The sequence below is a fragment of the Lissotriton helveticus genome, chromosome 3_2 (genome assembly GCF_964261635.1).
Source record: "Lissotriton helveticus chromosome 3_2, aLisHel1.1, whole genome shotgun sequence".
NCBI classification, from domain to species: Eukaryota; Metazoa; Chordata; class Amphibia; order Caudata; family Salamandridae; genus Lissotriton; species Lissotriton helveticus.
In genome coordinates this window covers 113,144,768-113,158,216 of record NC_136062.1, presented here as the reverse complement: position 1 = coordinate 113,158,216, position 13,449 = coordinate 113,144,768, and the positions used below count along the sequence as shown (strand labels likewise).

The following is a 13,449-nucleotide window of genomic DNA, read 5'->3' as shown; positions in this document are numbered from 1 at the left end:
CAAGGAGACTGGGATATCTGTCATGTTCGTGATGGAGTAACCTACTACCAATCGCTAAACCATGCCTTCTCTCTTTATTACCTCTACTTTCATTTGTATAGTAGTGCCAGATCTAGAATGTATAGCCGGAAATCCCTTTCCAAAGTCATTGTCTCCCCAGTCGATTTTGATGGAAACCTTAATGCAACTAATTTTGTAAGGAGAATGGACATTCAGAGAACAATTGTACCATTTGAATACGCTGTACCCCAGAGCACTCCATTTAGCCCAGATGTCATTTTTGCCCTCAAAAACATTTGTCTCCATTATGAGATAGAGAAAGCAGCAGCAATTTAATAGAGAAACAAGTAGAATGATTAAATCCAATACAGTGTCAAAGAAGTTTAGAAAATTTGGTCCAGAATCTTGCAAAATATCCAAATCACAGTGGTGTACCTGACAGGACTTGAAAATACATACGCATACCACCTAAGCAGGCATTTCTTTGAAGCGTCATTAAGGTTGTCTTCTTCCTATTGGGATACCATGCCCAGTCATTTTGTCACTGTAGGATACACAAAAAGCAGAGGTTTTGTCAAAATCAAGGAAAATACCCTTGTCATTGAATGGTTAGAAACATGTCTGTGGCTTTTTTTAAAATAAATTCTGGTAACCCTCAAATGAATCAACATGGGATGAAGAGGATCCTTGTTGCCTAAAGGTACATGCATTTGGCGGGATTTAGACCTTTTGTCAAAAAGCCACTGAGTTGGCTTCCCCGTAGGCCAGATGGATGTCATTGAAGATTGTGTACCTTAGCTTTCCATCACTGAGCATTATTTCTGCACCACAGCTTTTTCGACATTGAGCTTAGCCACTGGACTTCCCGTTTCCTCTAATACAGGTTTCTTAATTTTCCTTCTGGCGGAAAGAACATTCCAAAGGAGGTTTAGCACCCTTTCACCAGAATTTTGAAGGACTTCCAGTGAAAGAAGTTCTGGATTTTGGTTCTGTAGGAACTGATTTCTCAAGGAACTGTCACGAAGCAGTAAAGCCTTCTCTTCTAAAAGTACACTTGGATGCTGTAAATTTAGAGGTCATTTCGTTTTTTAGAAGAGTAGCAGCTGCTTAACATTTTAATATTTTACTTTCAGTTTTAGTGTCGATTTCAGACCCCTATTCAAACCCAATCATAAAGCTGGCGTTCAGTATAGAACACTCACAAGGTGTATCCAGGAGTCCACTAGAGAAACTAGGTTAACCTACTACCCTAATGCAGCAAAGGTCGTCTTATTAAAAGTCATGAAACGGTGGGTGATATTTTAGGAAATTATTCAGAGGAAACCATTGTTGACTAAAAATAAATCTGACTTTCCCAGTGGCTGCACCATCAGCTGTAGAGTGAGTGAGTGAGTGAGTGAGTGAGAGTCAAGCTGTATGTGGCCACGTGCCATATGTAGTATTCTTTACCAAAACAGTGTCTTTATGATCTCACCCATTCTTCCTTCCTAAGGTGTTGTCGGATTTTCACATTAATACGACCTTTTCTTCCCCTCATTCTACCTGAGCCCAACCTCTTCAACTGAAAAGCCTCTTCAAAACTTAGATGCCAAAGGCCCTGAAGTATTGTCCTTATACTGATAATTACATCCGATTATATAAAAAAGGCTACTTGTGATCGAAGGCTCTCCAGACATTTATTAATAACCTATATCCTGAGTCATTAATAACCTGCATTACTGCCTGTTACCAAAAATGAATGAGCCCCTGCCTGGAAAACCTAAAGGCCCTTCCTTATCTAGCTAAACAAAGTCTAATTGTGCTTTCTTAATAAATGTCTGAATCTCTAAAAGGAAACGTACCAGAATGGTTGAAGCAGCACATGTAAATTTCTCCATACCTTTAGCCCCCTTTTCAGGTGGTTGACCCACCTCAAGCACAGTGGGATGATATCAAATAAGTTAACATGATGGCGAAAGTTACTTATCTTAGATCTTAGTTTTCCAGTAATGGGTACTTGCTTAAATTCATACACAACCACCTTTTTCACCAATAATCCTGGGACAAAGTTGGATATTTGTTAGATCAGATTGGTTTTCCATCTAGTAGGCTTTTTAAAAATAATAACAAGAAATAATGCTAATGATTAGCAGGTTTTCTTTTTGTGATTATTTTTAAAAGAAATTACATTTTGGCAATGGGAATTTGTTTTGGGATTGTCACAAAAAGACAGGTATTTGAATGCTTATACATTCAAAGAATATTCCAGTGATGGATAAACAAGTAAGTTTTCTTTATTTTTCTCGTGCTTTCTTCCTTGTTGCTCCTTTATTTTCTTTCGGTATGCGTACATTTCCTTCTCTCTTCTGTCTATCTCTCCCATGTGTATAGCTCCCTCTCCTCTTGATCTTTTCCATGGACACAGCTTGTCAGTGGTTTATTTGTTGATGTATAGGAAGTGAGCTGGCTATTTAATGTCTAACTTGTTAGTCTCATGTGGGTAGGTGGGTTGTGGTATAGGGATTTTCAGATCAATTTGCTGTGAAAGGTTGTTTTCTCTTGCCATGTCAGCTTTGCTCACTTTTATATATACATTAACGTTTTGAAGCAACAGGACAATGGTAGTGTTTGATGTTTACTCAAGTACCAAGGACTGAAAGCTAAAAAGATGGCCACATCCATATCTTCGGTAGAATGCTGTTAGAATTGCTTTTGTTCTTTGCCTGTAAATTGAATACAATTTTTGTAAATGCAGTCCTATGTGAATTAACAAATTATTCACATTATATATATATATATATATAAGTATTGCATTTTCCTTTTAAAAGGCACTTGAACTACTAACCCCACCTGTTCCAGATAATTCATCATCTAGAATAAAAGCTCATTTAAGACGAGGGACTGCTTTCTGCGAGCTGGAACTATATGTAGAAGGTAAGAACTGAAAAACAGATAATGAGTATCATAGTTTCTGAAATGATGGCAGCATTTAACCTATTAGCTGCATGGTATACATTCTCACAAGTCTTTTATTAAATATCAGCAATGCCAATTTATGTGCTATCATTGTGAAACTAGAGCAGGTAGATCCCCCCGAAGGTCATAGGTAAAAAGGCCTGCCTTCGGAGAATGTATTGCTTACCAAAGAAAGGTAACATGTACAGCCTCCAATGTTTATCATGGGGATTGAGAAAAGGAGAGATGTTGAATACTACGTTGTAGAGTCAATTGAAAAGTGTACTTCGCCTTTTGAAAGTTCTATTTTTTAGACAGTATGATTATTCTTACTAAGATAGATCTTGGATGAGACCTGCTTAACAAACACGCTCTAGCAGAAGTTATTCGATGTTTTTGTTCTGTTGGACAAATAATTCTATGAACTATCTGATCCACTTTCACATATCTATGTTACAAAAACTTGTGCTGTATCACCATCACAATAGGATAACTATATGATAAATATATGACTTATAGTATTAAAAACAAAAGGTAATAGAGGCTGTCCACATGACGTCTTGATGACTGCATCTTCCGAAGAAGTGGGCTGTACCATTATTAGTATAATAATGGTACATGGTGAGCTTGAAGGCTATCTAATTGTGATTGTTAATTGTATTGATTTGGGCATGCTTTAACGAAACTGGTGTTGGTCAAGTTTTTTCTGTTCTCCTGTTGTAGCAATGAAATTATAGACCAGTTGGAATGTATATGTCTTCTGATTGGTATGGGAAAATCAATGATGTTAATAAGTGTCAATTAGAATGCTAGAAAGATGGCTTTTCTAGTGTGTGATGTTTTGAATCAAGCATATTTGATACTCGCACTTAAGTTAACAAATACCTATTGGTTACTCCGGGTGCATCAATATTAGCTTTGTTTGTTTATGACAGTAGGTGAATGATTAATGGTATAATTGTTGGCGTTAATCTAGCTACATTCACTGAATCATTGAGTAGAGGATATATAATATTTGACTGCATATTCATTTGTGTTAATATGTTTCCTGAGTAGCCGTATTTGGAATCGATCATCATTTAAAGAGTGATTTCTTGACATCGGAATATTTGGTACAGATATCACATATGCAAAAATTAGGGAAGGTTTAAAAAGGTCTGAAAAGATCAGGTGGAAGCTACAATAAGTTATTAATTTAAGTTAGAAAATACTACCAATGGAAATAATTACCCTGAAGGTATTGGAATCGTATGAACATCTTAGAGTTGACTTGACAAGCACTGTAAAGATGAGGGAGTGGGAGGAGGGCACTCTTCTCAGAGGTGCTAAGAAGGGTAGAGTAATCACTAGATTATGCCTGGGAGAATCTGATAGGGGCAATGAGGGAGAGGATGTATTATATGAATGATACCCCACCCGAACACTCGCTTCTCCATCGGACCGGGGAATCCCAGCCCTGCTTGCTGGGCCTCTAGACTTCTTTTACCCCAGCTTACCGACTAGAACCTAGAGTTGTCTACCGAGACCAGACATGCCCCGTCTGGCTTCTGCCTGCCCTGATACTCCCACTACTACCCCATTTTATATAGCTCATGACACCTCGGGACCTTGGGAGAGGAGTTTAGGGAAGAGTCTGGGAGCCTTTTTGATCTGGTTTTATAGTTGTCAAGTTCTTCATTGACTGTGAACTTGTTTACCACTTACCGTTATTCACTGATGCACCATTCCATCGATTGCTGGCAGCAACGTTCCTGCCATGACTGCCCTCACTATTCTTGCAGACTAGTTGTACACTTCAACTGTTATCAATGTTGGTATATTGTGCAAAAACTGTGCTTATATGAAACAAAATAAAATATGTTTAAAAACAAAGCATTGTACAGATGAGACACCTGAAACATTGTAACAATATGTATTTATGACAAAAAGGCAAAGAATCATAAACAATGTACAAAGAGTCATCATAAGTGATCATTGTCCCTAAAAATTCGATTATATTGGAAAAATTAGGAGTTTGCCGTAAACAATTGTCCCTCTTTAGTTTTGAGCAATCTAGAGATATAACTTGTATGCATTTTGGCAGTTCTTTAAGGCAGCCATTTTCACTGCCCAAACTAGTATAGTGGATAGTGATCTGGATCACATAGCTTGGGAGAGACATATTAGAAAAAGATATAAGGAAGAAACATTATTTTTAGCATATATATGGACGGAAGTGAACATTCTCCATCGAAAATGTAAAAAGATCATTAAGACAAGTAAAAGCAGAGGGTCCAATTAGATGGGTAGGAATTGTGCTGCAAAGATATTGAGATAGGACAATGGCAATATGTTTCTAAATTATACGGTGCAGTGTGGTGACATAATAGTGCTCCAAATATATGAAATGGAATGTTCCTGGTCCCTATTTTTAAAAGGAGAAAGTGGGCATAGCCACAAAAATTTTACTTTTGACTGTGAGGGGTCTGGTAAAGTATTTGGAAGAGTAATCCTGAAGGTATTACAAAAACGGGTAGATGGTGATTTAACATGACTACCATACGAAATTTCAGAAGCTCCAGTGCACCTTCACTATTATCTAATCACTTACAAATTGCATCTCATTAGCTCAGAATAAGCAGAATCCTCCTTTGTATGTTTCTTACTTAATCTGAAATGTGCACTTTGCACAATAGATAGATCAATGAATAAAACATTTTGTAGTTCGTGTTCCGGTTGTACACAGCCTTGTATGATTGTAGGAGGACACTCGGGCTGTGGTTTGCATGGGAATAATAGATACCTGGAATTTTTTTTACCAATAGGGAGAGTTGCACAAGGCTGCATATTAGTGACAGAAGGAGAGTTGCTCCACCTAAATCTGGAGGAATATATGTTACAGCATTATATTATGCAGATGACACGATGCTTCTCAGTGACCCCTATTGTTCTATGACCGCCTGTATATGGTAAATTGTTTGGAGGAGTATTGTAACTACAATAGTTTGACTAGGAACCATGATAAAAATAAAATCATCTGTCATGTGCTTTGATCTTTATAAGTAAAGTTTGCCATGAAAATATAAAGGCCATATGCTCCAGCTTGTACTGGAGTGCATCTACTTGGGGCCACATATTGGCTAACCTAGAGATATTTACTCAAATCTTGGTGAGCAGTGGCTACGCCCATTATAGCAGGAGCTACTGAAATGTGATTGCTTACTCCAGCCCTTCCCAAAGGCATATAGTTCTAAGTTAATGCTGTTGCTGTGCTGTGACTCTGCTATCTAGACTCAGTGGAAACTTGCCTAGCTAGATACTACTAAAGGAATATTTTTTAGACAAGCCTTAGAGTTCTGAAACTCAAAACCTGTACAAACCATTTGCTTGATGCTTCCTGTATGCTGGGCCAAGACTAGACATGTTCAATGGTATATATGTCTATTGGGAAATGATCTGTATGATATTGTTTGTGTTGAAATTCCAATAAGTCAGGAAAAATTAATGCAACTTCGTGATGATCTCACCTCTTTCAAATCTATTATAAAATACTATAAAGAAATCTCAGAAGTCTTGTATTGAAGATAAAAATTATTTGGAAAGGAAACAATCGTACTTAAGATGTATGACTAAATTCAATCTCGGAATTAGGACTGTTGTTTATGATGTGGCGGTACAACCATATTTGTTCAACATATACTTAATACCTTTGGCTTCATTGATTTGCTCTGTCATTGTGACAGTATATTGCTATGCAGACTACACCCAGCTGTTAACTAGATTAAGTGAATGTCCTGATGATACTTGTTTACTACAAGATTGCTTAAGGTTCGTTGCTAGATGAACATTGACTGGCTGAAAATGAAAGTGGAAACCAGTTTCAGCACCAATTTACTATTTGTCCTCCTGACTTTGGCCTCTGTCTCCCTGTACCATCCAGCATAAAATGCCTGGGATTCAAAATCGATGCTATTTTGCAGATGGGCAGTCACGTCTAGTTTCATCTTGTAAGTATCAGTTATGTTGCCTCCACATCCTCATGCTACTGCGTCAAGACTGTAGAATGCTGTGCATGACAACGGATACAGGGTCGCGGTTCGATTACTGAAATAGCATTTATCTACTCTACAGGCCCAGACGGCTGGGTTGGTCACAACTGCACCCCTCTCAGCTACTGTTGTGCATCTCTCATCATTCACAAATTACATTGGTTGCCTATCCATCATTGTGTGACCTTCAAAACTCTTGTTATAGTTCATAATTTTCTGTATGGGTAGGCTTTATCTGTGCACAGTCGCTATATATAACCTTCTAGACCAATTCACCTGCATCTTCGGTCTCATTAGTCACCCCCTGCGTTCATAGATCTCGCCTAGGCAGTAGAGTGTTTGCAGTATAGACCCCTTGTATTTGGAAGTCGCTTCCCAGAAGCATCCAACTAGTTATCAACCACTTACAATTTAGAAAAGCTGTTAAGATGTGACCTTTTCCCTTCTTTGTCTTAGTCCCTGCTGCTTGCTGGTCAATTTTACAACATCTCAGCTCAGCGCAAAGAGAGCCTATGGGTGATAGTGCGCTTTAGAAAAATCTTATAACATTTAACATGATGGCATTGGATATAATACATTTTTATTGTGCTGTGTGTGAGTTTAGTGTCATTGTGTCTTCATTCCGTTGATACCGTCGATGCCATCATCATGTTAAACTAAGAATGTAACAGTTGAGGAAAGAGGTTTCTCTAAAAGTGAAATTATGGGAGGTTCACAAGAACACTGTCATCTGGCTTTATTCATTGCTCTCTCTGGATCTCAGTTCTGTGATAATCGTCACAGTTCCATTCCTAGAAGTTTACAGTTGGATACATAATTTGGCTGCACCTGTATGACGAGGCTGCGGACATTTCAGAGCTTTAGATCATGGACTTACAAGTGGCTGCCTTTTTGTTTTTGTGTTTTGAACTTTGGAGATCAGATGGGCTGTGTATTAACTGTTCTGAGGTTGCTGGTTGGGATAGGGTGGGTACTCATTTCTGTATGTACACTGGACCTTTGTTAGGTTATTTTTACTTGTAAAGCGCTCATCTCACCAGGAAGGGTATCCTGCCGTTGATGAGACAGGAGTTGTTTGCTGCCCTTTCTGGGTCCTATTTGAAGAGCCCAGTTTTCAGTTTCCCACTGAATTTTAAGACTGAATTGGCAACCCTAATGTGAAGGGGGAGTACGTTCGAGGCTTTAGGGTCCAGGTATGAGAATGCATTGCTGCAGGCTCGGGCTCTTTGGACGCAGGGGACAGTGTCGAGCAGAAGGTTGTATGATTTTAGTGGTCCAGTGGGGGTGTGGAAGCTGATGCAATTGTTCAGGTAGGTGGGGACTAAATTGTGTAGCGTATTGTATGCGTGTGCGAGAAGTTTGAGCTGTGCACGTTTGTGTTTGGGGAGCCAGCGAGGTTTTTGAGGTAGGGGGAGGTGTGGGTGCATGGAGGGAAATTGAGCGTGAGTCTGACTTCTGTGTTCTGAGTGGTCTGGAGTCACTTGGTAACTTGGGCGGAAGTTCTGATGTAGAGTGGATTTAGGCCTGAAGCCTGATTTGAATGGGTGAAGGAAGTGGTTGTTGTCCAGGTTGTTAGCTTGTCTCTTCTTGATAAGTTTCTCCAAGACTTTTACTGGGTAGAGAAGCAGCGAGATGTATGTGTAGATAGCTCGTGAGGTAGGGATTTTAGTAGGTTTCTTTGTAATGGCAAGAGGGTGGTGTGTTTCCAGGGGTCCAGGAAGGTAGCCATGGTTATTGAGTCGATGAGGATAGGGGTGATGGGCTTGAGTCCTCTTAGTAATGCAAAGAGTAGGCAAGGCTCTGTTGTGGCTCCTGATCGGATTGATCGCGTGAGAGTGGATTTGTGAGGGTGGGCCAACGGGTTAGCCTGGTTCCTGGTAACCTGTTGTCATCTCCAAGGAGGCCCACCAGGATGGAAGGGTTTGGTTGGGGTGCAAAGTTGTCATAGATAGTGCTTATCTTCTCACAGAAAAAAAAAGAGTGTGTACTAGGAGCTGAGCTTCTGGGAGGTGGTGATGGTGGTGGAGCTGGCGGCAGGCATGGCAAATTCCTTTATGATGGAAAGCAGCTCCTTTCCACCTGTCATGCGGTTATCTATCTGTTCGATTAGGCTGAGCACTTGGTGGTTTTCAGATGTTGGTGGTATTGTCAGATGGCTGATTTGTAGGTTTGTTTGTTGCTGTCGTTGTGGGTGAGTCTTCATTGGTGCTGGAGCTGTTTGCAGTGGTGCTTGCTGCATCAAAGGTCGTCGTTGTACCAACAAGTGTAGTAAGGGCATGCAGGCAGCTTCTCAGGAGAAGTGGCAGCCGGCACAGGAGAACGCACCTTTGATGTTGGTCGGAGCAGTCTAACAGTGGAGTAGTGTGGCTCACTGGTGTGGAGTAGTGTGGCTCACTGGTGTGGAGTAGTGTGGCTCACTGGTATGGAGTAGTGTGGCTCACTGGTTAGAGGCGGCAGACCCAGGAGCAGAAGTCGGCCCGGGACCAGGGTTAAATTCCCGACGCGGCAGGGTCGTGAACTTGGGTCAGCGGACTCGATAATTCTCGCTTCGGTGCTTACTCTAATCAGGGGTTCCACTCGGCAACTCTGGGCATTAGCTTGCCTAATCTCCACAACGGCCCCATCAATTCCGGGGATGCCTGGCTCCACCTTGGGGACTCCCAGCAGGGACCATCCCACAGGGAAAGCCAGGATGGGTTCCCCAGAGTTATACAGCGCCAGGAAACCTACGGACGGGTAGCAGTGCGCTTTACAAGCTCAAATACAACAGCATAGCGGGGAGATGAGTCCTAGGTTCAGAGTACGGAGGGATGAGGGGAGGTAATGTCTAGGGCTATGCTGGGGTGGCATTGGACGCTGGGGTGGCATTGGTGCACCTTCATTATGCCATTGGTGCACCTGCTGTATGTGTAAATACTGCATGCCAGTAGTTAAGAGGGTGTGGGAGCGGGAGGGAGACATAGGGGCAGTGGGCAGGTTGGTGCTGGGCAGGTCTAAGGCAAGTGGCGGTAGAGACACAGGAGGTTGTGGCAGAGGGGAGCAGGTAAAAGCATGGTGTAGGGGGCAGCATGGCGGGAAAGCGGAACACAAGAGTGGAAAAGAAATGTAAAGGTGGCAAAAGTGGGGCAACAAGTAGCGAAAGAAAGCAGGAAAAGGTGGTATTAAGAGAGGCCAAAAGAAAGAGAGACTGTGCAAGAACCGACAGATTGAAAAGAGTGGGGTCAAAAGGAGCAACAAAGCGCTAAAGGTCACAAAGAAAATAAATAAAAAGTGTCAATAAGAGAGGCAAAAAGTGTCAGAGCGAGAAAAAGAGCGATTGTTAGCAGACAGACTAAGAAGAGCAAGGCAAAAATAGTAAAAAAGAGCTAAAAGGTGCAGAGAAAAAGAAAGAAAAAGTGGCAAAAAGGTGCAAGAGAAAGTGAGCGAGTGAGAGCGGGCAGAGTGAGTTTGGTCCTCAGTACGAGCAGCAGCATAGATGGATCACTGACACAATATCAACGGTAAAAATATCTACCTACAAAAAAATCGACGTTGGAATATCGTAGACAATAATATCGACAGCCTATCTACAACATGGTAAGGTCAAAAATATCGAAACCAAAATATAGATGTTAAAAATATCGTAATTAAAAATATCGTTGTTTTTTTTAAAATAAAAAAAAAGTAAAATGAAGTAAATAATAGTTATAAACCAAATAAACATAGTTAAAAATATTTAATAATGTTTAAAATTAATAAATTATACATATACAATAATATAACATTAATTAAACATATACATAACAATTATAATATATACTTACTTAATAATACGTTTTAATAATTATTTTAATACCTTATAAATTATTAAAAAGTATTATAAATTACAAATACATCTACACACATAAAACAATAACAGAAATACAAAGTAAATAATTATATTTAATACAGTAAAAAAATTAAATATACTTTCAATATTTTTTAAATTAATGATATACTATATCTGAAAGAGACACGTTAGTGATAGATTCCTTACCTTAGAATATCCCCAGGCGTCAGGCTGGATCCGGAAAATTTTGCGTAGCAATACCCCTGCGCGCCGGCAGGTGTCGTCCGCGGCTCCGCGGCCGTCGCCGGTGTCGTTAGCGCCGGAATGACGTCGCCGGAGTACTTAGACGCCGCCCTCGCGTGCTGACGTCAGTTCTTCTTTTTTCCGCGCCAGCCCTTAGTCATTTTTTGACTAAACTTTTTGATCTTTTTGATCATTTCTCTACTCGAGTCTTCGACTACTACAGTGCCGGTAGGGATGCCCGGGTTCAAACCCTGTTCCAAGTGCAGCCGACTGATGTCGGTTACCGACCCCCATCGCCGGTGTCTTCAGTGTCTAGGCCTCGACCACGACGACCGCACCTGCTCCGACTGCTGGACCCTGATGTCTAAAGCTAGGCAGGAGCGGTCCCGCAAGCGACTTGAGCTCCGGCAGTCGGCCCCACGCCGCTCCAGGTCCCCGTCCCACAGGAGGTCGAGGGACCGGTCGCGGGGTCTGAGCCCTCGTAGCTCCGAGAGTCGGCATCAGTCTTCAGGATCCAGGTCCTCAGGTAAGAGGCATGAGAGGTCAGAGAGACGTCATCGTTCCTCCGACCCACCCCGACGCTCGCGCGACGCAGCCGGGGGTTCGGGTGACACCACCCACCCGGCTCCGACGGAGTCGCGGATGTCGCCATCTGCCCCACACCTTCAGGTCCCTGGGCACGGTGCAACGCCAGAGGAGGTCGAGCGGTACCTCATGGCCATGAGGTCCCTCCCTCCTCCGCCGGGTTCCGTGGCGCCTCCGGGCCCAACGGTCCCGGCTGGAGGGCCTAGCGGGTCGGGTGCTTCGGCTCCGACGCTGTCGGGTACTCCGGCCCCGCCGGCGACTTCGGTCCCGGCGCCGCAGGCCCTCGCTGGATCCGGTTCCGGATCCGGGTCGTCGCCGGTCGACCTCACGACCTCACCGGCGCCGGCCCTGCGGGTGTCGCCCCCGGCGCCACCTACGGGCGCCGTCCCCGATCCTGCCCTCGATTCGGTTCCGGCGCCGGAGCGGCACCGCTGGGCGCCGCTCTCGACGTCGTATGGAGATTTCTATTTCCACGAACCGGCCCCATCTGTTGACCCTGAACTACAGGAGATGGGTGACGAGGGTGATTGGGAGTGGTCTGTGGACCCTCTGGCACAGGAGTGCCAGTCTCAACGAGACTGGACATATGAGCTTGGGGAGGCCAGTGGAATTGAAACTTCGCCAGACACTGGATTTGTCTCCCCTCCCACTGTGGCTACGGAGGAGGGGGCTGCCTACAGTGTAGTGTTGACGCGGGCGGCCAAGGCCTTGGGCCTGACGCTCCCCGTCGCGGCCGTGAGGACTAACCTCCTCGCTGAGGTCCTTAAACCGCAGGCCTGCTCCACTGAGCCTCTGCTGCCGTTTAATGAGGCCTTGTGTGACGTTCTTGTGGGCACTTGGTCCAAGCCCGCTACAGGTCAGCCTGTGGATAGGAGCGTAGCCACACGCTACCGCCCGGCCCCGGGTGACCCTTGCTTTTTGTCCACCCATCCCACCCCCGAGAGCCTGGTCATCCAGGCCTCCACTTCCCAGACCGCATTCCCGACGGCTCCGCCTGATCGGGAATCAATGTGCCGAAGTCACACCTGTGTCCCTTCTCAGAAGCTCCTCTTCATCTGAGCGGTTCTAGACTCGGCGCAGTTTCGGGTTTATCCTCCCGAACAGCAGGTTCGGGATATTCACGCTCTGATTCCGATCTTTCAGCCTTTATCCCGAGTCTCGGTCAGGTTGACGCTGCGGCTTCTGGGGCTGATGGCCTCCTGCATCCTTCTGGTGCATCACGCCCAGTGGCGGATGCGGGCTCTGCAGTGGGACCTGAAGTTTCAGTGGGCCCAGCATCAGGGCAACTTGTCCGACCATGTCTTGATCTCGGAGGGCACTGCAAGACAGTTGCAGTGGTGGCTCACGGACCGCGATTGGGTCAGTGGCAGATCCCTCTCCCTACCCCAACCGGAGCACGTAGTTGTGACGGACGCGTCCCTCCAGGACTGGGGGGGCCACATGGGAGAGGCGGAGATCAGAGGCCTCTGGTCTCCGGCAGAGTCCCAGCTCCACATCAACCTTCTGGAGCTGCGGGCGATCCGAATTGCACTTAAGGCATTCCTCCCCTCTGTCAGGAGGAGTGCAGTACAGGTGTTCACGGACAACACCACCGCCATGTGGTACTGCAACAAACAGGACGGGGTGGAGTCGTGGACCCTATGCCAGGAGGCTCTGCGCCTCTGGCAGTGGCTGGAACATCGGGGCGTGACCCTGGTGGTTCAACACCTGGCAGGTTCTCTGAACGCTAGGGCGTACGAACTCAGCCGTCGGTGCATGCTGGATCACGAATGACGTCTGAACTCGAATGTGGCGCAAGGTCTCTTTCAACAGTGGGGAGAGCCTTGGTTAGATTTATTCGCCACAGAAGAG

At 44.1% G+C, this 13,449-nt stretch overlaps 1 protein-coding gene across 1 annotated transcript in view; it reads left to right on the top strand.

Moving 5' to 3' along the window:
• Positions 1–13,449, top strand: part of DNAAF4 (dynein axonemal assembly factor 4) — a 227,169-nt gene that overhangs the window by 204,338 nt on the left and 9,382 nt on the right. Inside the window, exon 8 of the mRNA XM_078684603.1 lies at positions 2,808–2,913. Coding sequence (XP_078540729.1) covers positions 2,808–2,913 — 106 coding nt within the window. The remainder of the gene's footprint in view (positions 1–2,807; positions 2,914–13,449) is intronic.